Source organism: Vipera ursinii, assembly GCF_947247035.1.
Source record: "Vipera ursinii genome assembly, chromosome: W".
NCBI classification, from domain to species: Eukaryota; Metazoa; Chordata; class Lepidosauria; order Squamata; family Viperidae; genus Vipera; species Vipera ursinii.
In genome coordinates, this window is record NC_139522.1 from 35387853 (window position 1) to 35410868 (window position 23016).

The window sequence follows — 23016 nt, forward strand, 5'->3', positions numbered from 1 at the left end:
CATGTCCCCCTTTTATCCATAGTCTGACAATACTGTAAGTTTTTAAATATTTGCTTCATGAGGTGAGATTTGTTGCTTATCCATCTGTATTTCTCTACCATACCTGTTTTTGCTATCTGTACTATTTCCATTTTTTTCAAAATGTATAAAATGCCTCCCCCTCAAAAAAATAGTGTCTTTTTAAAAAAAACATACCTTGTCTGAGTTATGGTTGATCATTTTGACATCAAGTAATGATTTGATAGTTTTGATCAGTTCCTTCTCATTCATCTGTGTGCTATCCTGGAGTTCTTTGTAACTAATGGTTTCACTATTGTTAAAGGCCAGTAGCACTGCCATTTGGTAGGTGGTAACCATGGCTACATACGGCTTGCACAAATAATTCATTTTTACCTCACCTGCAAATTAAGTATAAAGCTGATGAATTAATTGAATAAAAACCTCACATATTATTAATAAAGCATTGTATCGTTCCTTCAGCTTGGGGGCAAGAATGATGCCACCTTTGATCCAAGGGTAGGGCAATTCAGAAACAAGAACTTAATTTGCAAGACTGTCCTGAAGAGAAAATAGATTTTTAAAAAGGATACTACTCTGAAAACTAACAGGGACTATAGAAGCTTTATTTTAAAAAAAGTTAGGATGCTTCTTTGGGCAACAAAGCAGTGGTCTGGCACCATCTTCTTTCAGTGTATTTTTTTCAATTTCCCTGTTTAGCCTACAATCTTAGGGTTCTTTGGTGATCTCCATCCAAATACTAACCTGGTCAAGCCATATAGTTTTTTTCTCCAATCATCCAAAATCAGCTACATGGTGCCACCTGCTTATGCTTGACTTTTATCCATGATGCTTTCAGTTTTATCCTTCCATCAAACATGCTCAAGTTTTGGTTCAAGCTCAGAATTGCATGTACAGGTAATCCTCACTTAATACCAGTAATTGGGACCAGAATTTCTGTCGCTAACCCATATGAACATGAAGTGCAACATCACATGACCGCATTGCTTAGCAATGGCAATCTGGCAGTCCCTGTTGCCATCATTAAGTAAGGATCATGTGGTGTTATGCCAGGACCCTTCTTGCAACTTCCTGCTGTCTTCCTAGAAAGCAAAGTCAATGGGGAAGCCAACAGAAAGTCACAAGTCCCAGGCAGATTGTAAGTGGCTGCTGTGGTGTGACATGAGTGTAGTGGGTCCAGGGATGGCTGCTGTCAGGTGACAGGGTGCGCAGGTGGCCACCACAGCACAATCACAGCAAGACTGGCTGGTTCTGGGTGGGTGAAAGTGCACTGGCGTGAGGGTACTATGGGCACATGTGCAACAGAGTATGAGAACTCTGAGGGCATTTTGCAATCTTTCCTGGTAGCTTCCCCTTGACTTTGCTTGTGGGAAGCCAACATGGAAGGTCACAAATGGTGATCATGTGACACTGCAATCATTATAAGTGCGAGCTGGTTGCCAAGCACCCAGATCCTGATGATGTGACCGAGGAGGTGCTGGGAGGGCCGGAACTTTGTGAACCGGCTATAAGTACTAGTCATTCACTGCTGTAGTAACTTCAAATGATCATTGAACAAGTGGTCATAAACCAAGGACTACCTGTATGCCTAAATCCACTTTTTATTGTAAAATTTTCTTGTCTTCAGCTTATACTCATGAAATTGATTTTTAACTTTTTTTCTGGAAAACGGTCAATCAAGAATCTAAAGAATTTAAAATATAAAATTTAAAACAATTGATTTTACAAATAAGAATCACAAGAGATGTAGTAAAAATATCCAACTGAGACATATTAAAATAACCAGATTAGTTAAGACAGAGAAAATAATCTAAATTTAAGGTTTCATTATTATTAGTATCAAAACTTCAAAAGTTGTGTGTTTCAGTTAAGCAAAAAAAAAAAAATAGTTACGCTTTTAAAAGCTAAAGAGGTTTATTTTAGGTTAATTTTACCTGTGCAAAGATAATGTAACCAGGTAAGTTTCCTTCCACTGAAATGTTGATTGTAAAATAATTCAAACTGAAAAACAAAATGATTCTTTTGTTCAAATACTTCAAGGGCTTTAAACATAATATGCAAAAGCAAAAAAAAGTACATTAAGTTTACAAACATTATGACAATGATCATACCTGAAACACCATGATCCAGTTAATTAAAAATAATGTCTTAATCATTTTACTTAGGCTATCTAAGGCCAAAGGTGGGCTAACTTATTTACACATAGTAAAAATATTCAACTGTATATTATAACAAGGTTCCACTTCTCAATATGGAAACCCTGGATAAGAAAGCAAAATTTAATTGAATACATTACAGAAAGAGCAATTATTTCTTAGCAATTTTTAGTGTACAGACTCATTCACTTTGACTCATTCTCATAAAATGAGAAATGCTTTATCCAAAGCTACCCAAGATATCTACAATTCTAACCCTTCCTCCCCAACCTAAAAATCCAAATCCAACTTAGTTGTTTTAGCCCTCCAAGGTAGTTCATACAAGAAAAAACAACCACGAGGACTAGCTCTACCAAGGCTACATTAACAGAATCTTGCAAGACTGAAAGTATTTTTTGTAAGCCACCTAGTGTCACTGAAAGTGAGTGGATGGCCATATACGTTTTCTTTCTTTTTTTTATTGAAAAGTTTTACAGTACATTTTTTTAAAACAGAAAAAAGAAAAAACTTCTCAATATGGAAACCCATCCCTTTTCAGCAGAATTTCAACTTTCAGAGCTGCTGGGAAGTGCTCCATGCTGTAAGTTTTGCAAGGGCTGCACCAAAAAAGGAGCTAGTGCCCTGATTGGTTTGCATTGTATTTGAACTGTATTTGAATTATATAACTAAATATCAAAAACAGCAGCGGTACATTCAGGCCAAGTGCATCTGAGATTCGTTGTAACTCAGCATGTCTGGCTTAGTTCAGTGCAACACTTATTTTGCAGCTGTCTTTCGCAGTACACTTTTCAAGCTTGGAAACTGTCCTATCTGTAAACAAATCACTAGTCTACAAGGGCAGATTATTTATCTAGGGTCTGTAATCTGTGCTCTTCAGGCAGAAATTAGGTGTCCAGTTCAGCCCTTCTACCCTATTGAGCCTCCGTGCTATCAGCCCCCTCTACCACAAAGATCCTGCAGGAGAAGGGCAGTGTGGACAACCGTGGGATCTGGCAGGGTGAGATCTGTGAACCATAAACCCAAAGCTTTCGCTGTGTCCCTGCACAACAGATACAGTGCCCTTTCTGACCTTAATAAGGACATTAAGGAGACAGGTAAAGGTATCTGTGATAATAACTCAAATAAGCAGGGGATCGTGGTCCAAGATGAAAAACTTGTTTTCGACAGGAAGAAGTGTGAATCTGGTATTACACACCAGTCATGCAAGAACAGAAAGGCATCCAAAAAGAGAAGCCACCTTCTGGTTGGTGATTCAATTATAAGGGATGTAAATTTAGGAAAGGATACAAGGTTTCAAAAGAGGTCAGGTGTCTTCCAGGTGCTACTGCCAGTAGGGACAAGAAGCGTATTTCTAAAATAATCGAGAATGCCAGCAAGGACTGTGATGTGGAGGCTATTGTACATCTTGGCACTAATGATCTGTCCCAAAAAGATGTACTCTCTGTGCAGAATGATTTCCAGAGCTTGGGGCAGTAACTTAGCAGAATAGGCTGTAGGCTTACTTTTTCAGAGGTTTTACCAGTGTATAAGGAGCAAAATGGAAAAGGCCAGCGTATAGCAGAATTTAATATGTGGCTAAAGGAGTGGTGTAAAGGAGAAGGCTTTGGTTATATTAGTCATGATGTCTGTAGCTGGTCCAATGAAAAAATGTATAAAAGAGATGGTCTGCATCCATCCAAGAAAGGGACTGAGTTACTTGGCAATAAAATCACAGCTTTTTTTGAGGAACATTTAAACTAAATAATGGGGATAGTGAGGTAATTGATACAGAACATCACTGTCCCCGGCAATCTAAGAAAATAGGGGAAGCCTATTTTCTCTGATAACTCTCTGATAAATTGAAAGATAAAAAGGACAAGTATAAGAATTGGAAAGAGGGGCACATAACTAAGTCAGAATATCAGCAAATAGCCCGTGCCTGCAAAGATGAAGTGAGGAATGCTAAGGCTCAAAATGAACTAAGGCTTGCGACCAAAGTCAAAAATAACAAAAAATGCTTCTTTCAACATATAAAAAACAAGAAAAAAGTTAAGGAAATGATTGGTCCATTAGTGGGTGAAAGTGGCAAGAAGGTGACAAGCAACAGGGAGAAAGCAGAACTATTTTAACTTGTTTTTTGCATCTGTCTTTACAAAAAGGGAAAAAACAGTCCAACCTACCCAAACCAATGCCATAAAAAACAGAATAGAAACGCAAGTTAAGATAGGCAAGAAAATGGTAAGTGAGCACCTGTCCAGCCTAGACGAGTTCAAATCACCAGGACCAGATGGATTACACCCCAAGGTTCTCAAGGAACTGGCAGACGTGATGACAGAACCACTGAACTATATTTTTCAAAGATCCTGGAGCACTGGGGAACTACCAGAGGACTGGAAGAGAGCTGATGTAGTTCCCATCTTCAAAAAAGGGAAAAAATAGATCCAGGAAACTACAGACCTATCAGCCTGACCTCAATACCTGGGAAGATTCTGGAAAAGATAATCAAACAACAAATCAGCGAACACCTTGATGCAAACAAAATCATCACTAAAAGTCAACATGGGTGTCAAAAACAGATCGTGCCAGACAAATCTTATTACATTCTTTGACCAAGTGACAAAACTAGTGGACCAGAGGAATGCTGTAGATATAATTTACTTGGACTTCAGTAAGGCATTTGATAAAGTAGATCACAACCTACTACTTGATAAGATAGAAAAATGTGGGTTAGATAGCATCACCACCAGATGGATTCATAGCTGGCTGACAGGCCGTACTCAGCGTGTGGTCCTCAATGGAACTGTTCTGTTCTGGGCCCAGTGCTCTTCAACATCTTCATCAACGATTTGGATGAGGGGATTGATGGGGAACTCATCAAATTTGCAGACGACACCAAGCTGGCAGGAATAGCCAATACTCCAGAAGATAGGCTTAAGATACAGAAGGATCTGGACAGACTGGAACACTAGGCACTATCTAACAAAATGAAATTCAATGGTGAAAAAAGTAAGGTTCTACATTTAGGCAGGAAAAATCAAATGCATAGGTATAGTATAGGTGGTACCTTGCTCAATAGTAGTAATTGTGAGAGGGATCTCGGAGTCTTAGTAGACAATCACTTCGATATAAATGGAATTAAATTAAATTAAATATGAGCCAGCAGTGTGCTGCAGCTGCCAAAAAAGCCAACACAGTGCTAGGCTGCATTAACAGAGGGATAGAATCAAGATCAAGTGAAGTACTAATACCACTTTACAATGCTTTGGTAAGGCCACACCTAGAATACTGCATCCAGTTTTGGTCACCACGATGTAAAAAAGATGTCGAGACTCTAGAAAGGGTACAGAGAAGAGCAACAAAGATGATTAGGGGGGTGGAGGCTAAAACATATAGGGAATGGTTGCTGTAATTGGGTATGTGTAGTTTAATGAAGAGAAGGGTGAGGGGTGACATGATAGCAGTGTTCCAATACTGGAGGTTTTTAAGAAGAGACTGGACAGCCATTTGCCTGAAATGGTATAAGGTTTCCTGCCTGAGCAGGGGGTTGGACTAGATGACCTCCAAGCTCCCTTCCAACTTTATTATTATTATTATTACTAATATATGAGATAGACTCATTACATGCAAAGCAAGATAGTTCAAGCCGTGATTTGTCATAATTGTGATGATTACGGCATACAGCTCATGAAAACCCCAAATCCACAATCTCAGAAAATTAGAATATTGTGAAAAGATAATAATAATAATAATAATAATAATAATAATAATAATAATAATAATAATAATAATAATAATAATTTTATTTGTATACCGCCCTTCTCCTGAAGGACTCAGGGCGGTGAACAGGGCAAACATATAAAAGTACAGAAATACAAAAACTAAAAAAGAATTAAACAAGATGCCCAAGTTACAACAGTAGATTAAAATACATTTAAAATAGCAATAAAACCTAAACCCATCCCCCATCAGGCCAGGCCGGCTTGTTCGAACAAATAAGTCTTCAGATCGCGTCGGAAGGAGCGAAGGTCGGGCGTCATCCGGAGCTCAACCGGCAAATGCTGTATCAAAGCACAATAATAGAAAGTTATGTGGAAGGGAAAAGTGTGGAAGAAAAAGGTGCACAAGCAGCAGGGATGATCGCAGCCTGGAGAGGATTGTCAGGAAAAGGCCATTCAAAAGTGTTGGGGACTTTCACATGGAGTGGACTGAGGCTGGAGTCAGTGCATCAAGAGCCACCACACACAGACGGATCCTGGACATGGGCTTCAAATGTCATATTCCTCTTGTCAAGCCGCTCCTGAACAACAAACAACGTCAGAAGTGTCTTACCTGGGCTAAAGAAAAACAGACCTGGTCTGTTGCTCAGTGGTCCAAAGTCCTCTTTTCTGATGAGAGCAACTTTTGCATCTCATTTGGAAACCAAGGACCCAGAGTCTGGAAGAAGAATGGAGAGGCACACACTACAAGATGCTTGAAGTCCAGTGTGAAGTTTCCACAGTCTGTGTTGATTTGGGGAGCCATGTCATCTGCTGGTGTTGGTCCACTGTGCTTCATTAAGTCCAAGGTCAACGCAGCCGTCTACCAGGAGATTTTGGAGCACTTCTTGCTTCCTTCCGCAGACGAGCTTTATGGGGATGCTGACTTCATTTTCCAGCAGGACTTGGCACCTGCCCACACTGCCAAAAGCACCAAAACCTGGTTCGATGACCGTGGGATTACTGTGCTTGATTGGCCAGCAAACTCGCCTGACCTGAACCCCATAGAGAATCTATGGGGCATTGCCAAGAGAAAGATGAGAGACATGAGACCGAACAATGCAGAAGAGCTGAAGGCTGCTATTGAAGCATCCTGGTCTTCCATAACACCTCAGCAGTGCCACAGGCTGATAGCTTCCATGCCACGCCGCATTGAGGCAGTAATTGCTGCAAAAGGGGCCCAAACCAACTACTGAGTACATATGCATGCTTATACTTTTCAGAGGTCCGATATTGTTCTATGTACACTCCTTGTTTTATTGATTGCATGTAATATTCCAATTTTCTGAGATTGTGGATTTGGGGTTTTCATGAGCTGTACGTCATAATCATCACAATTTTGACAAATCACGGCTTGAACTATCTTGCTTTGCATGTAATGAGTCTATCTCATATATTAGTTTCCCCTTTTAAGTTGCATTACTGAAATAAATGAACTTTTGCACGATATTCTAATTTTTCGAGTTTCACCTCTATGTGAAAATACGTTGCATCCTCACAACCACACCTCCAACATTTGGGCTGGCAGTTCGGATACATACTTGCTAATTTTTTAGGGTCTAAGTGCCACCTATAAAACATTTTATAAAAATTCTCTCTTAAATTTTGGGCCTGTGTAAATTTTACGTTTCTAACCCAAATCTTTTCCCAGGTATCCATTGTTATAACCTCCTGAAAATTTTGGGCCCACTTTATCATACAATCTTTAACAAGTTCCGTTTCTGAATCAATTTCTATCAATGCATTATATATCCTTCTTATATGTGCTTGACCTTGATCTCTAATTTGTTTTACCAAATTTCCATCAGTTATCGAAAAGCCAACTTTCTGATCTTCTTTCCATCTTGCTTGTAACTGCCCATACTGAAACCAGGTTTGCACAATCTTTTCTTCTTTTAAAATATTATATGGCTTTAATTGCCATACATTCCTTTCTAATCTTAAAATTTCTTTATATGTGGTCTCATCATGTTTAAATCCAACATTTATATTTTCTATTGCATGTTTAGGTATTGCCCAAATTGGTATCTTATAATTTAACTTATGTCTATATTTTTTCCATACTTGCAACAGAGCATACCTTAATATACAGTATGTATCTTAAACACATTATCCACCTTCTTATCATACAATAAATATGCATGCCAACCAAATAACAAATCATAACCCTCAAGATTTAATAATCTCCCTTGTGTTAAATTGAACCAATCACTTATTGATGATAAAACAGCAGCCTCATAATATAATTTAAGATTGGGCATTTTAAGACCACCTCTTTCATGTGTATCTTGCATTATTCAAATTTAACTCGTGGCTTTTTCCCTGCCCAAACAAATTTATTAATACCTTTCTGCCACTTCTCCAAATTTAAATCCTTTTTGAGTATAGGTATCATTTGAAAGAAAAATAAAAATTTTGGCAAGACATTCATTTTTACTGCTGCAATTCTTCCCAATAAGGATAGTTGTAATTTTTTCCAACCATCTAACTCTTTGTGTTTTTGACCATAACAATTCATAATTATTCTTATATAACTTCACATTTGAAGCTGAAAGATAAACCCCCCAGATATTTAATCTTTTTAACTATTTCAAATCCTGTTAACTCTTCTAAAACAACCTTTTGTTCTATAGTCATATTTTTAGACACTATTTTAGTTTTTTGTATATTTATCTTAAATCCAGAAACTTTCCCATATGACATTATTATCTCCATCAACTCTACAACTGAGTAAGTCGGTTGACTTACTGTAATAAACAGGTCATCCGCAAACGCTCTCAGTCTATAATCCTGATCTCTAATTTTAATTCTCTTAATTTTATTTGAGTCTCGTATTTTAATCAATAATATTTCCAGTGTTAAAACAAACAGCAAAGGTGACAACGGACACCCCTGTCTTGTACCCTTTTCAATATTACATGTTTCTGTCAAACTACTATTAACTATTATTTGAGCTGTTTGCTTCTGATATATTGCTCTAATAGGTTGTAAAATTTTTTCCCCAAATTCCATTTTCTCCAATGCTTTAACTAAAAATTGCCAGTCCAATTGATCAAAGGCTTTTTCAGCATCCAAAAAGATCAGCGCTGCAGAGACCTGGTTATTTCTATCCAAAAATTCCAATAAATCTACAATATGTCTCACATTATTCTTCATTTGTCTTCCATTTATGAATCCAGTTTGGTCACTATGAATCACTTGCTGCATTACCTTCATTAATCTATTTGCTATAATTTTTGCAAATATCTTATAATCAGTATTTAAAAGCAATATTGGTCTATAATTTTTGGCTTGGGTAGCATCTTGATCTTCCTTCGGAATCAACGAAATAAAAGCTGTTTTCCACGATGGAGGCACTTCTCCTCCCAATTGAATTGTCCTAAACAATTCTCTTAAAAGTTCCACCATTTCTGACTGGAAATTTTTATAGTAGACGGCAGTCAAACCGTCTGTTCCTGGTGCTTTACCCACCTTTAATTGCTTAATTGCTAAAATAATTTCTTCATCATTTATCAATTGATTCATCCCTTCCCTTTGTTCTTGTGTAAGAACAGGAATATTAACTTCCTGCAAATATCTATCTATATCTATATCTAGAATCTTATCTCTAACATACAACTTAGAATAAAAATCAACAAAAGCCTTTTAATAAGATTCTGCTGATACACCACTTTACCCTTGTACTCTATTCTATCTATATTACATGCCCTTTGTCTCTTCCTTAACAAGTAGGCTAACCACCTACCCGGCTTATTGGCATTACAAAAGGTGTTATGTTTAACATACTGTAAATTAGTTGCCACTTGATCTGCCATCAACATGTCAAACTGGCCTCTTAGTAAAGTAATTGCCTCTTTGATCTTCCTATCAGATGGATTCAAAATTAAAGCCTTTTCTTTTCTCTTAATTTCCTCCTCTAATTCTTTTCTCCTAAATTCCAATTTACGTCTGTGTTTATTATTCATATATATTAACACTCCTCTCATATAAGCTTTACTTGCATCCCAAACCATTTCAATAGAAGTACCCTTATACATATTCATTTTAAAAAATTCATCAGTTTTTTACACTCTTCCACATTTTCTTGATATCTAAACAAATTTTCATTTAGTCGCCAAGACCGTCTGTCTCCATTGTCTTTTTCTATTTCCAACCATACTGGACTATGATCAGATATAGTTCTTGGACATATCTTAATCTTCTTAATCCTAGAAAAAAAATCATTGGTAATTAATACAAAATCAATCCTAGATAGGGATTGATGCCTATCAGAGAAAAAAGTAAAGTCTTTTTCTTGCAAGTTTCTTTCTCTCCAAACATCTCTCAATTCCAAGTCATCCTTCATCTCAAAAAATGATTTAGGCAATCTAGCATGACTTGGTGTACTTTGAAAGAGGCCTTTTTTGTCCAATTGTACGTCCAAAACGCCATTCCAGTCTCCCATAAAAATACAAGATTTGTAATCCCACTGAATAATCTTGCTATGTAATAGTTTATAAAATTCTCCTTGCTGTTGATTAGGAGCATATAATCCAACCAAAAGTATTTTCTTGCCTTCTATTAATAGTTCAATTATAACATATCTTCCTTGTTTATCTGTTTCAATTAAGCTAGCTGTTAAAGTATTCTTGACGTAAATAACAACTCCATTTTTCTTATCAGGAGCAGAGGCAATAAACTGTGTACCCAGCCTAGAGTTTATCAAATACTTTTGATCAACTTCTCGAATATGTGTTTCCTGTAAGCAAATAACATCATTTTGAAATTGTTTTAAATAGTGCAATACTTTCTTTCTCTTCTGCGGGGAATTTAATCCATTAACATTCCAAGTTAGAAGCTTTGTCGCCATCTTTTGCGACCTGAAGCTTTTGGAACGCCTCTTCCAGAATCACCTGCACTCTCTTCGGCTTCGCTCCTCCCACTGCTTCACTATAAGTAGGTTTTTGAGATGTAATTATAGCTTTCTGTTGTTCTTGCTCTTGTCTCATCCGTCTAGTCGCAGCCCGTGTCACTCTTTGATCTCTAACCTCTTCCATTGGTACCGGAATCTGGTCCACTCCTGTAGTTTGCTGGGATTCTCTATCCTTCAGATGAATAACTCCTTCAGCTCCTTGTATACTCCCCCTTCGTGGCTGACGCTCTCCTTCGTCATTCCTCCTTTTAAGTTCCGAAGATGGTGGGGAGCCTGCCTTCAAAATATTAACATAGAAATCTCGTGCCTGCAAAACTGTGTTAAGACGATATCTCGTGCCTGCGTGCATCACCACCATGCCTACTGGAATCTCCCATCTAAACTGGATATCCCGTTTCCTTAATTCTTCTGCCAAAAAGGCAAATTCTTTTCTTTTCCTTAAAATTCTTGGAGGAATCTCTTTCAGAAGTAAAACTTCTTGCCCTGCAACTGTAAATCTATTATTATAGAAGGCTTGAATAACCTCATTTCTAATTGCTCTCTTCGTAAAATAAACCACCACATCTCTAGGTAGCTTTCTTTGTCTTGCAATCCAAGAATTAACACGAAATATTTTATCTATATCCACCATAATATCTTCTGCTGAACACCCCAAAACGTGTTCAAGAGCCTGTGCCAATATTTCTTTCAAATTTTCCTTAGGATCTTCTTTCAAACCTCTGATTCTCATAGCAAACTCCATTTCACGATACTGTATCATTATCACATCATCATCAATCTTTTCCATCACAGTTTCAGCATCCAGCATTTTAGCATCTAGTCTCATGTTATTTTGACTAAGTTCTTCCACTCGGTCATCCAGACGTTCAATACACACTGCCAATCCTTGAAATGCAGCCAAAATGTCTGCTCTTATCTCAGTATTCTTCTCCTCAATAAGTTCAGCTATTTCTTGGGATTGTATTTTTAAAGCATCCTGCAAATCTTTTATTGTTAATGCTGGTGCGGGTGCGGGTGCCGCAGGAGGAGGCATCAAAGCCTGTAATGAAGACTGCTGAACTGGCGAGGCACCAGCACTTCTAGGAACTTTAGTTGGTTTGGAAGCCATTTTAACACCGCTGAATTCAATTGTGCACTTTCACTTTCTGCACCGCTTGCAACTTTTTCCACAAAATACTCTGAGTTAAAGTTCAAATATTTGCTATTACAGCATTCTCCTGCACTGCTCTGCCTGCATCCAAGTAATCTACAATTCACTATCGATGGCAGGGATGGTTGCAGCGTCCTGCTCTGCTCCAAAGCCTTGGAGCAGAGGCGTCCCGGAGTCCGGAGCAAACTCAGGATTCGGGGGGGCTCACACCCTTCAACCACCAGAGTTTAAACTCTGGCGATCTAGGGGAGCTCTACCCCTGCCTAAGCGCTCACCCCCTCTTCTCCCGAGGAGTGGGTTTCCGAGCTGCCAAACAGCTGATCGCTGTTTTTGGCGGCTCTACGGAAAACCACAGGGCTGACGGCCGAAATGGCCACCATCAATGGAGCCTTGCCACCCGGAAGCCATATACGTTTTCTAAATAAATAAAAATAATTTCCCTTCTTTCCTTTTACTTTCTGGAAAGTTAGGGAAGGTCCTTCTGAAATGTTTCCCATGCCCTCCCTCCTTCTGTGCACTGAGATCTCTTTACGCACTGGCTGTCCAGTGTAATGGATCCAGGAAACTAGAGACCTATCAACCTGACATCAATACCTGGGAACATTCTAGAAAAGATAATCAAACAATGAATCTGCGAACACCTAGTGACAAACAAAGTCATAACCAGAAGCCAACGTGGGTTTGTCAAAAACAGATCATGCCAGACAAATTTTATTGTATTCTTTGACAAAGTGACAATTAGTGGACCAGAGAAAAGCTGTGGATATAATTTATTTTATTTATTTATTTATTTAGTTGCATTTGTATACCGCCCTTTCCCTGAGGACTCAGGGCGGTTTACAGGGAATTAAAAAATCCAACATACAAAAGTTAAAACCATATTAAAAAATATTAAATTGACCCTGTACACAATTAAAACCCCAATTAAAAAATTTCTCCTCAGCCTGGGCCCGAGAGCTCAAAGAGCCAGGTCTTCAGGCCCCGGCGGAATGATCGGAGGTCGGGGGCAGTTCTCAGCTCCACCGGCAGCTGGTTCCAGAGGGCAGGCGCTCCCACTGAGAAGGCCCTATCCCTGGGTGTCACCCGCCGGCAATCTCTCACCGGCGGAACCCTGAGCAGACCCTCCCTGTGGGCACTGGGCGAAGGGCGTTTGATGCCGGCAGCAGGTGTTCCCTCAAATAACCCGGACCCAGGCCATGTAGGGCTTTATAGGTAATAACCAGCACCTTGAATTTCACCCGGAGGGCAACCGGAAGCCAATGCAGCTCACGGAGTAGAGGTGTTACATGGGAGTATCGGGAAACCCCCATTACAACTCGCGCGGCCGCATTCTGCACCAGTTGAAGCCTCCGAGTGGTCTTCAAGGGCAGCCCCATGTAGAGAGCGTTACAGTAGTCCAAACGGGAGGTAACAAGCGCATGAGTGACTGTGCGTAGGGCGTCTCGGTCCAGATAGGGACGCAACTGGCGCACCAGGCGAACCTGTGCAAAAGCCCCCCTGGTCACGGCTCCTATGTGATCTTCAAAATTGAGCCGTGAATCCAGGAGGACGCCCAAGTTGCGAGCCCTATCAACGGGGGGTAACACCTCACCCCCCATCATTAGAGGTGGAATAACTTGGTTAACCCGAGACGCCGATATGCACAGCCACTCAGTCTTGGCGGGATTGAGACGAAGCCTGTTTCTCCCCATCCAGACCTGAACCGCCTCCAGGCACCGGGACATCACGGAGAGGGCATCACTGGGTTGGTTCGGGGTGGAAAGAAAAAGTTGGGTATCATCAGCGTACTGGTGATACCCCACCCCAAAACCACGAATGATCTCGCCCAGCGGCTTCATATAGATGTTGAACAGGAGAGGCGAGAGAACCGACCCCTGAGGGACTCCACAAATGAGAGACCTCGGGGCGGATCTCTGCCCTCCTGTCAACACCGACTGCGAGCGGCCCTGGAGGTAGGAGGAGAACCACCGTAGCACGGTGCCTCCCACTCCCAACCCCCTGAGACGCCGCAGCAGGATACCATGGTCGATGGTATCGAAAGCCGCTGAGAGATCTAATAGGACCAGGACAGAGGAGCAACCCCTGTCCCTAGCCCTCCAGAGATCATTCACCAGCGCGACCAATGCCGTCTCCGTGCTGTGTCCGGACCTGAAGCCCGATTGGTACGGGTCCAGATAATCAGTTTCCTCCAGGAACAGAGGGAGCTGATGCGCCACCACACTCTCAACAACCTTCGCCAGAAAGCGAAGGTTGGAGACTGGACGATAGTTGTTTAAAACAGCCGGGTCCAAAGCAGGCTTCTTGAGGAGGGGTCTCACCACCGCCTCCTTCAAGGCGGCAGGGAAGACACCCTCCTTCAAAGAAGCAGTTATTACTGCATGGAACCAGCCTCGTGTTCCCTCCCGAGCCGCATAAGCTAGCCAGGAGGGGCACGGATCCAACAAACAGGTGGTGGAGCTCAGTCTCCCCATGATCCTGTCCACATCATCAGGGGAAACAGGGTCGAACTCAGTCCAGATAACATGCTCAAGACCGCCTGATTCCTCCACATCAGACTCTGCCCAGTCAGAGTCCAAGCCGGTCCGGATCCGAGCGATTTTGTCCGTCAGATGATGACTGAACTCCTCGGCTCGTCCCTGCAAGGGATCCTCCCTCACCTCCTGGTTAAGGAGGGAGCGAGTCACCCTAAACAGGGCGGCCGGGCGATTATCTGCGGACGCGACAAGGGCGGCAAAGTAGTTAGACTTCGCCGTCCTTATCGCCGCAAGATAAGACCTTATAAAGGTTCTTAACTGCAATCGGTCGGATTCGGATCGGCTGGACCTCCAACCGCTCTCTAGACCTCGTCTCCGACGCTTCATCTCCCGGAGCTCCACCGAGAACCATGGAGCCCAACGGGATCTGCGCCGAGTCAGAGGTCGCATGGGTACAACACAGTCGAGTGCCCTGGTGGCAGCCGTTTCCCAGGCCTCCACCAGAGCCTCGACTGGGCTGTGGGTAAGGGTGATAGGTATCGGCCCAAGCGCCCTCTGGAACCGGTCCGGGTCCATTAGGCGCCTGGGGCGGAACCACCTGGTCGGTTCCGCCGCCCAGCGGCGGGGGATGGCATGACGGAAAACCAGCCTCAGGAGGTAATGATCTGACCATGACAGAGGGGTGATGGACGGAGAACCCCCCCCCAGATCATCCAACCACTGTCCAGACAGGAACACCAGGTCGAGAGTATGATCCCCCTCGTGAGTAGGGCCCTCAATAACCTGGGTCAGGCCCATGGCTGTCATGGAAGCCATGAACTCCCGAGCTAACTCCGACGACCCCCCCAGTGATGGCAGGTTGAAGTCACCCAGGACTATAAGCCTGGGGAACTCCACCGCCAACCCTGAGAGGGTGTCGAGCAGCTCAGGCAGGGCTGTTGCCACACAGCTGGGCGCCAGGTATGTGAGCAACAAGCCCAACTGAACCCGAGGACCACATCTCAAGAGGAGGGATTCACTCCCGGGCATCTGGACAATGGTGGCCTCCCGGGGACACAAAGTCTCCCGAATAACCACTGCCACCCCACCACCCCTGCCCTGAGCCCGTGGCTGGTGCAGCACCCGGAAACCTGGCGGGCATAACTCGGTGAGAGGCACCCCTCCCTCCGAACCCAACCAAGTTTCCGTGATGCACGCCAGATCCGCACATTCCTCCTCGATCAGATCACGGATGAGGGGAGCTTTGTTAACTACGGATCTAGCGTTAAAATAGACCAACCTGAGCTCAGGGGCCTGATCACCCTCATCCCCGGGTAGGAGGGTGCTAACCGGAGGGTCGGAGCGCGCCACCGCTCGGAGATAGCGGGGGCGCGATCCCAGATGTTGATATGGCCCTCCGCGCAAACACCTGCTGCCATTCCCTATCGCCGTGGGGATTTGAAGCCCCACCCCCACATTCCCAGAACCAGCAGCCACCTCCCCCAACCCCGTCCCGTCAGGACCTCTAACAGGACCAGACTGAGTGCCGGTTAAAGATTCCCTCCCTACCCCCCCCTCCCTCCCCCTCCCTAACCTCTTAAAATAACCGGCTAAAAATTTTATCAGGGGCCTCTTAGCATGTCTTGACTCGAGGCCCCTATCTAAGCCCAGCCACCTCTCGGAATCCCAAAGCTTGGGATCGTCATTAAGGGGAGTATGGAAACAGGCGACAGGTCGCGCCCATGAGGCAGGAACTGCCCTAAGGGCATACAAGTCCGCTTCGGAGTAATAATAAGTCATACTGCGCTGAGATAGTCTTTTAGGGCAGATGTTGTGTCCAAAGGATCGCTCAATGATGGTGTATAGATGGTAAAAAGTCCAGTAGGCACCTCTCCTAGTCTGCAAAGCCATCTCAGCTCTCACCTGAGATGGAAATCCAAGGGACAACCTCAGTCGTCCTCTCACTCCGGCTGGGGAGTCCAATCAGGAGCAGAGAGAGAAAAGGGGATCCTGAGCCAGGGCCACCCCAACTGGTCTCTCACACCAGTGAGGTGGTTACTGGCCAGTCCAAAACCGTCCTCCCACCACGGTCCGGTCCCAGCCACACTGGACTATCAATAGGAGGGATCTTAGTTCCCATCAGGCATGGAGCTAGCCATAATGCCTGCCTGTCAGCCGGAAAAATAAAAACAGGCAGGCCAGGCCTCTGTCAATCCTCGGATCTCCGGCCAGCGCCACCAGTCCGGGGGGGGGGGGAAGAACAGGAACATTCTTTCCCAAGCACCCATCCGCCAGTCCAGACAATCTTCTAACGGCGGAGAGAGGCAATCCCAGCAGATGTATTAAGTCCGGGAATTCGCCAACATGTCCGCCGGGGCCGATGACCAGGCCCACCATCTGCAGCCACCATCCGGGAGGAGAAAAAGGCTCTGCGCCGCCAAAAACGGCGCCAGCCAGCTGGTGATCGTAAGAAGATCTCTGACCGGTGGGGATCGTCGCCGCTGCCCCTCCGACTTGGACATCAGTAAGGCATTTGAAAAAGTAGACCACAACCTACTACTAGATAAGATAGAAAAATGTGGGTTAGACAGCATCACCACCAGATGGATTCGTAAGTGGCTGACCGGCCGTACTGTGTGTGGTCCTCAATGGAACTGCATCTACATGGAGGGAAGTATGCAGTGGGGTACCGCAAGGTTCTGTCTTAGGCCCAGTACTCTTCAATATTTTCATCAAATGATTTGGATGAGGGAATAGATGGGGAACTCATCAAATCTGCAGATGACACCAAGCTGGCAGGAATAGCCAACACTCCAAAAGATAGGCTGAAGATACAGAAGGATTTTAACAGACTTGAACATTGGACCCTAAGTAACAAAATAAAATTCAATGGTGAAAAAAGTAAGGTTCTACATTTAGGCAAGAAAAAACAAATGCACATGTACAGAATAGGTGGTACCTCGCCCAATAGTAGTAACTGCGAGAGGGATCTTGGAGTCCTAGTGGACAGTCACTTGAATATGAGCCAGCAGTGTGCTGCAGCTGCCATAAAAGCCAACGCAGGCCCAATCTGCATTCACAGTGGGACAGAATCAAGATCACGTGAAGTGTTAATACCACTCTAGAATGGCTTGGTAAGACCACACTTGGAATATTGCAACCAGTTTTGGTCGCCATGATATAAAAAGAATGTTGAGACTCTAGAAAGAGCACAGAGAAGAGCAACAAAGATGATCAGGGGACTGGAGGCTAAAACATACAAAGAACAGTTGCAGGAATTGGGAATGTCTAGTTTAATGAAAAGGAGTAGGTGTGACATGATCGCAGTGTTCCAATATCTAAGGGGCTGCCAGAAACCAGAGGGAGTCAGGCTATTCTCCAATGCACCTGAAGGCAGGACAAGAAGCAATGGATGGAAACTAAACAAGGAGAGAAGCAACCTAGAATAATGGAGAAACTTCCTAACAATGTGAATAATTTACCAGTGGAACAGCTTGCCTCCAGAAGTTTTTAACGAACAGATTGGACAACCATTTGTCTGAAATGGTATAGGGTTTTCTGCTTGAGCAGGGGGTTGGACTAGAAGACCTGCAAGGTCCCTTCCAACTCTGTTATTCTATTATTTGGTCTGTGGTTCTGTGCTGGTTTTCCAGTCTGTGATCATTCCCACATATAATTTACTACTGTAGATTTAGAGAGTATTCATCTTTTTACATGTTATATTCACATCAGATTTGTTTTACTCAGTTACTTTTATATGAATTGGTACACTTTTATATAAGATGGTAACCATGTGGTTCAAATCACTATCAATCCCATTTGAAAATGAAGACTAAAAGGAACCAATAAAGGAGAATATTTGTAGCTCAGGATAGAAATGAGGGGTCCTTAGTACTCTCTGAGCTTGGTTGTTTTCTTGCAGATGTTTCATTACCCAAATTAGATAACATAATCAGACTAAAGGGGAATTGGTAAAAAAAAGTACACATAACCTATATGTGGGAGAAATGGGCCACAATACTTTATTCATTGGGCATCTCAAATTCCTTTTATGAAGAATGTAGAAAATGTTTTAGCTAGCAATTTCTTCTTAGATGATGATTTAAAAGTTCAGGAACCTCAGCTCCAAGAATATGCTTTGAAAGCTGCAAATTACCGTAATTCTCAACAATAATCCATGCCTGAGAAGGCTGCAAAAATACAGAACAGGAACAATAATACCTCCATTGCTTTAGCCTTTTTTAAACAGGGAAATCTGTTTTCTGAACAACTTTATTTAAACAGTACTTAGAACAATTTGTCCTTTGATAAAATAAACCGGAAGAGGCTTTCTACAGATTCTCAAATAACTCTTGAGTATTTTGAATCTCTTGCTACACTGATTGCAAAAAGATAAACCTCACATTAATTATAATGAAATATTACATGAATGCCTATTTAATCCCATAAATCAAATGCACACACCTTTATTGGTGCTTTAATATATTTTGTATTCAGATACATTTATCACTTATTACTTACGTTAATGGTCCACTACATGAAAGTAATACAGTACCCAGAGTGGAGATTAGTACAATATCATTTAACTTAACTGATTTAAACTTAATTTCTAAGCCTCAGAACTTGGGGGGCAGGAGGGGCATCTCTTACTGGTGCCATGACATTTAAAAGAAAAGCTTAATAGACTGTCAATTTCATAGCCTTTTCTCGCTTTCAGGACCCAGTTGAAACAAAGTAAAAAGAAAAGGCAAATTTTAGCTAAATTCAAAGAATATTAGTGAATTGCCTCTGACCAAATGAATCAGAAAGCAAACCCGTAACTGAATAAAATGATACTTTAAAAACAAAGTTCTTATTGATGATCAAGCTGGCTTTCCATTTTGAAAAATGTGCAAGGAAGTTTGGTGTCAATTAAGAATGTGCTTATTACACAATTTTATCTAGCTGCAAGGAAGTACACAAAAAAGTTAAGACATTCCTTTAAATCACCAACAGCTGTCCAGAATGCCCACTGACATCATGTTTGCCACATTTGGATCTCAGATTGGTTTAATAAGGAATTTAACCAATCTGAGACCACTCGGAGGCTTCAACTGGTGCAGAATGCGGCTGCGCGAGTTGTAATGGGGGTTTCCCGATACTCCCATGTAACACCTCTACTCCGCGAGCTGCATTGGCTTCCGGTTGCCCTCCGGGTGAAATTCAAGGTGCTGGTTATTACCTATAAAGCCCTACATGGCCTGGGTCCGGGTTATTTGAGGGAACACCTGCTGCCGGCATCAAACGCCCTTCGCCCAGTGCGCTCCCACAGGGAGGGTCTGCTCAGGGTTCCGCCGGTGAGAGATTGCCGGCGGGTGACACCCAGGGATAGGGCCTTCTCAGTGGGAGCGCCTGCCCTCTGGAACCAGCTGCCGGTGGAGCTGAGAACTGCCCCCGACCTCCGATCATTCCGCCGGGGCCTGAAGACCTGGCTCTTTGAGCTCTCGGGCCCAGGCTGAGGAGTAATTTTTAATTGGGGTTTTAATTGTGTACAGGGTTAATTTAATATTTTTTAATATGGTTTTAACTTTTGTATATTGGATTTTTTAATTCCCTGTAAACCGCCCTGAGTCCTCAGGGAAAGGGCGGTATACAAATGCAACTAAATAAATAAATAAATAAATAATGGAGACAAGAGAAATTTTGGCCAAGATTCTTCAGAACTTGGCAGCCTCTTCCAAGGTTTTAGATAATTATTTCCATATAAAGCTACACTGCATTTTCCATATGTGTTGGAACAGCATCAGGTTGTAGAAGCCATTTACTGGGAGTAAGTTCCATTGAATAAAGGTAAGTTTTTAGAATAATTATGCACATTGGCTTATATGTATGAATCAGGTGAATGGCTATTCCTAGAAAGCAATTTAATATATTTTACAAGGTTCAATATTTCAGATAAATTTGTCTTCCTTTTACAAGAGTGCAGAATATTCTGTTCTGATTTTCTGGTTTTGATTAACAGCCTTAAAAGCATCATTACTATTTCAATCGTATCATCTTATAACTTGAACCACAAAATGTTCCATAATTCCCTACATTAGTTTCTCACTACAAACCAAGAAATTCAGAAAATATTCAACTCATTTTAAATGAAGAGCTTATATTCCCCATTCCAGATTTTATAGTATATCACTACCATACAGTAAGAAACTTAAGGTTTGTTTGTTTTTTTAACAAATGTTGGAATCAAGAAGGTAGTTATTAACCCTAAGAGCTGGCAGATGAGCTACCTGTGAAAAGTAAAAATGTTAAGTTTGTAAAAATGTTAAGTTTGAGGATGGTGTGTCATAGGAACATAAGCTTGAAACGGATTCCAATGTACTAGTTTTATTCTTTTTCTGTTCACTGCTTTTCATTCTCTAGTTAGAGATGGTACAAGGTAATGCCAGATGATCCCCTATTTATTACGACCAGCAATTTTGGTATCTATATCAGAATAACAGAGTTGGAAGGAAACTTGGAGGTCTTCTAGTCTAACCCCCTGCTCAAGCAGGAAACCTTATACCATTTCAGACAAATGATTGTCCAATCTCTTAAATTTCTCCTTATTACTAAGTTGGTTCTCTCCTTGATTAGTTTCCATCCATTGCTTCTAGTCCTGCCTTCAGGTGCTTTGGAGAATAGGTTGACTCCCTCTTCTTTGTGGCAACCCCTGAGATATTGGAACACTGCTATCATGTCTCCCCTAGTCCTTCTCTTCATTAAACTAGACATACCCAATTCCAGCAACTGTTCTTCATGTTTTAGCCTCCAGTCCCCTAATCATCTTTGTTGCTCTTCTCTGTGCTCTTTCTAGAGCAGGGGTGTCAAAATGCCGGCCCACGGGCCGGACGCCTCATCAGGAAACCATGCCCACCCCATTGCCGGCAATGGTGAAAAAGCTCTGATATGTTGCGTGACGTCACGTGACATTGCGAGTTTGACATCTCTGTTCTAGAGTCTTAACATCTTTTTTATATCATGGCGACCAAAACTGGTTGCAATATTCCAAGTGTGGTCTTACCAAGGCATTATAGAGTGGTATTAACACTTCACGTGATCTTGATTCTGTCCCACTGTGAATGCAGATTGGGCCTGCGTTGGCTTTTATGGCAGCTGCAGCACACTGCTGGCTCATATTCAAGTGACTGTCCACTAGGACTCCAAGATCCCTCTCGCAGTTACTACTATTGGGCGAGGTACCACCTATTCTGTACATGTGCATTTGTTTTTTCTTGCCTAAATGTAGAACCTTACTTTTTTCACCATTGAATTTTATTTTGTTACTTAGGGTCCAATGTTCAAGTCTGTTAAAATCCTTCTGTATCTTCAGCCTATCTTTTGGAGTGTTGGCTATTCCTGCCAGCTTGGTGTCATCTGCAGATTTGATGAGTTCCCCATCCAAATCATTTGATGAAGATATTGAAGAGTACTGGGCCTAAGACAGAACCTTGCGGTACCCCACTGCATACTTCCTTCCATGTAGATGCAGTTCCATTGAGAACCACACACTGAGTACGGCTGGTCAAGCCAGCTACGAATCCATCTGGTGGTGATGCTGTCTAACCCACATTTTTCTATCTTATCTAGTAGTAGGTTGTGGTCTACTTTATGAAATGCCTTACTGATGTCCAAGTAAATTATATCCACAGCATTTTTCTGGTCCACTGTGTCACTTTGTCAAAGAATACAATAAGATTTGTCTGACATGATCTGTTTTTGACAAACCCATGTTGCTTTTGGTTATGACTTTGTTTGCCGCTAGGTGTTCGCAGATTCATTGTTTGATTATCTTTTCCAGAATGTTCCCAGGTATTGACGTCAGGCTGATAGGTCTCTAGTTTCCTGGATCCATTTTTTTCCTGTTTTGAAGATGGGAACTACATCAGCCCTTATTCTACTTCTGTGGTAGGTCTGCAGTGCTCCAGGATCTTTGAAAGATATGGTTCAGTATTTCTGAGATCACGTCTGCCAGTTCCTTCAGAACCTTGAGGTGTAATCCATCTGGTCCTGGTGATTTGAACTTATCTAGGTGGACAGGTGCTCTCTTACCATTTTATTGCCTATTTTAACTTATATTCCTAATCTGTTTTTTACGGTACTGTTTTTCATATGTTGGACTATTTTTTTTCTTTTTTGTAAAGACAGATGCAAAAAATGAGTTTAGCAGTTCTGGTTTCTCCCTGTTTCTCATCACCTTCTCGCCATTTTCTCCCATTAATGGACCAATCATTTCCTTGACTTTTTTCTTTTTTTTTACATGTTGAAGGTTTTTTTGTTGTTATTTTTGACTTTTCTCACAAGCCTTGATTCATTTTGAGCCTTAGCTTTCCTGATTTCATCTTTGCAGGCTTGGGCTATTTGCTGATATTCTCAAGAAAAGGCGTATTATGCCCCAAAACCAAGAAAATAAAAATCTTCCCAAATAATATGCAGTGCTAATACAGAAGAGAAATGGCAATGTAATTAATATATGAGCATAAAGACTCCTTCAATATGTCAACAGCCAAACCATCAGAACAGAATATGTTTAGTAATATGGCACCCACCTTATGGAACAATTCCCCCCCAAGGT

General features: G+C 42.0%; 1 protein-coding gene across 2 annotated transcripts in view; it reads right to left on the reverse strand.

Moving 5' to 3' along the window:
• LOC310648259 (cullin-2-like) overlaps positions 1 to 23016 on the reverse strand; it is a 261274-nt gene that overhangs the window by 55443 nt on the left and 182815 nt on the right. For both annotated transcript variants that reach the window (XM_083376009.1, XM_083376010.1), the window contains 2 exons: positions 1953 to 2019; positions 196 to 398 (listed from right to left, as the gene is read on the reverse strand). In XM_083376009.1, coding sequence (XP_083232135.1) covers positions 196 to 398; positions 1953 to 2019 — 270 coding nt within the window. The remainder of the gene's footprint in view (positions 1 to 195; positions 399 to 1952; positions 2020 to 23016) is intronic.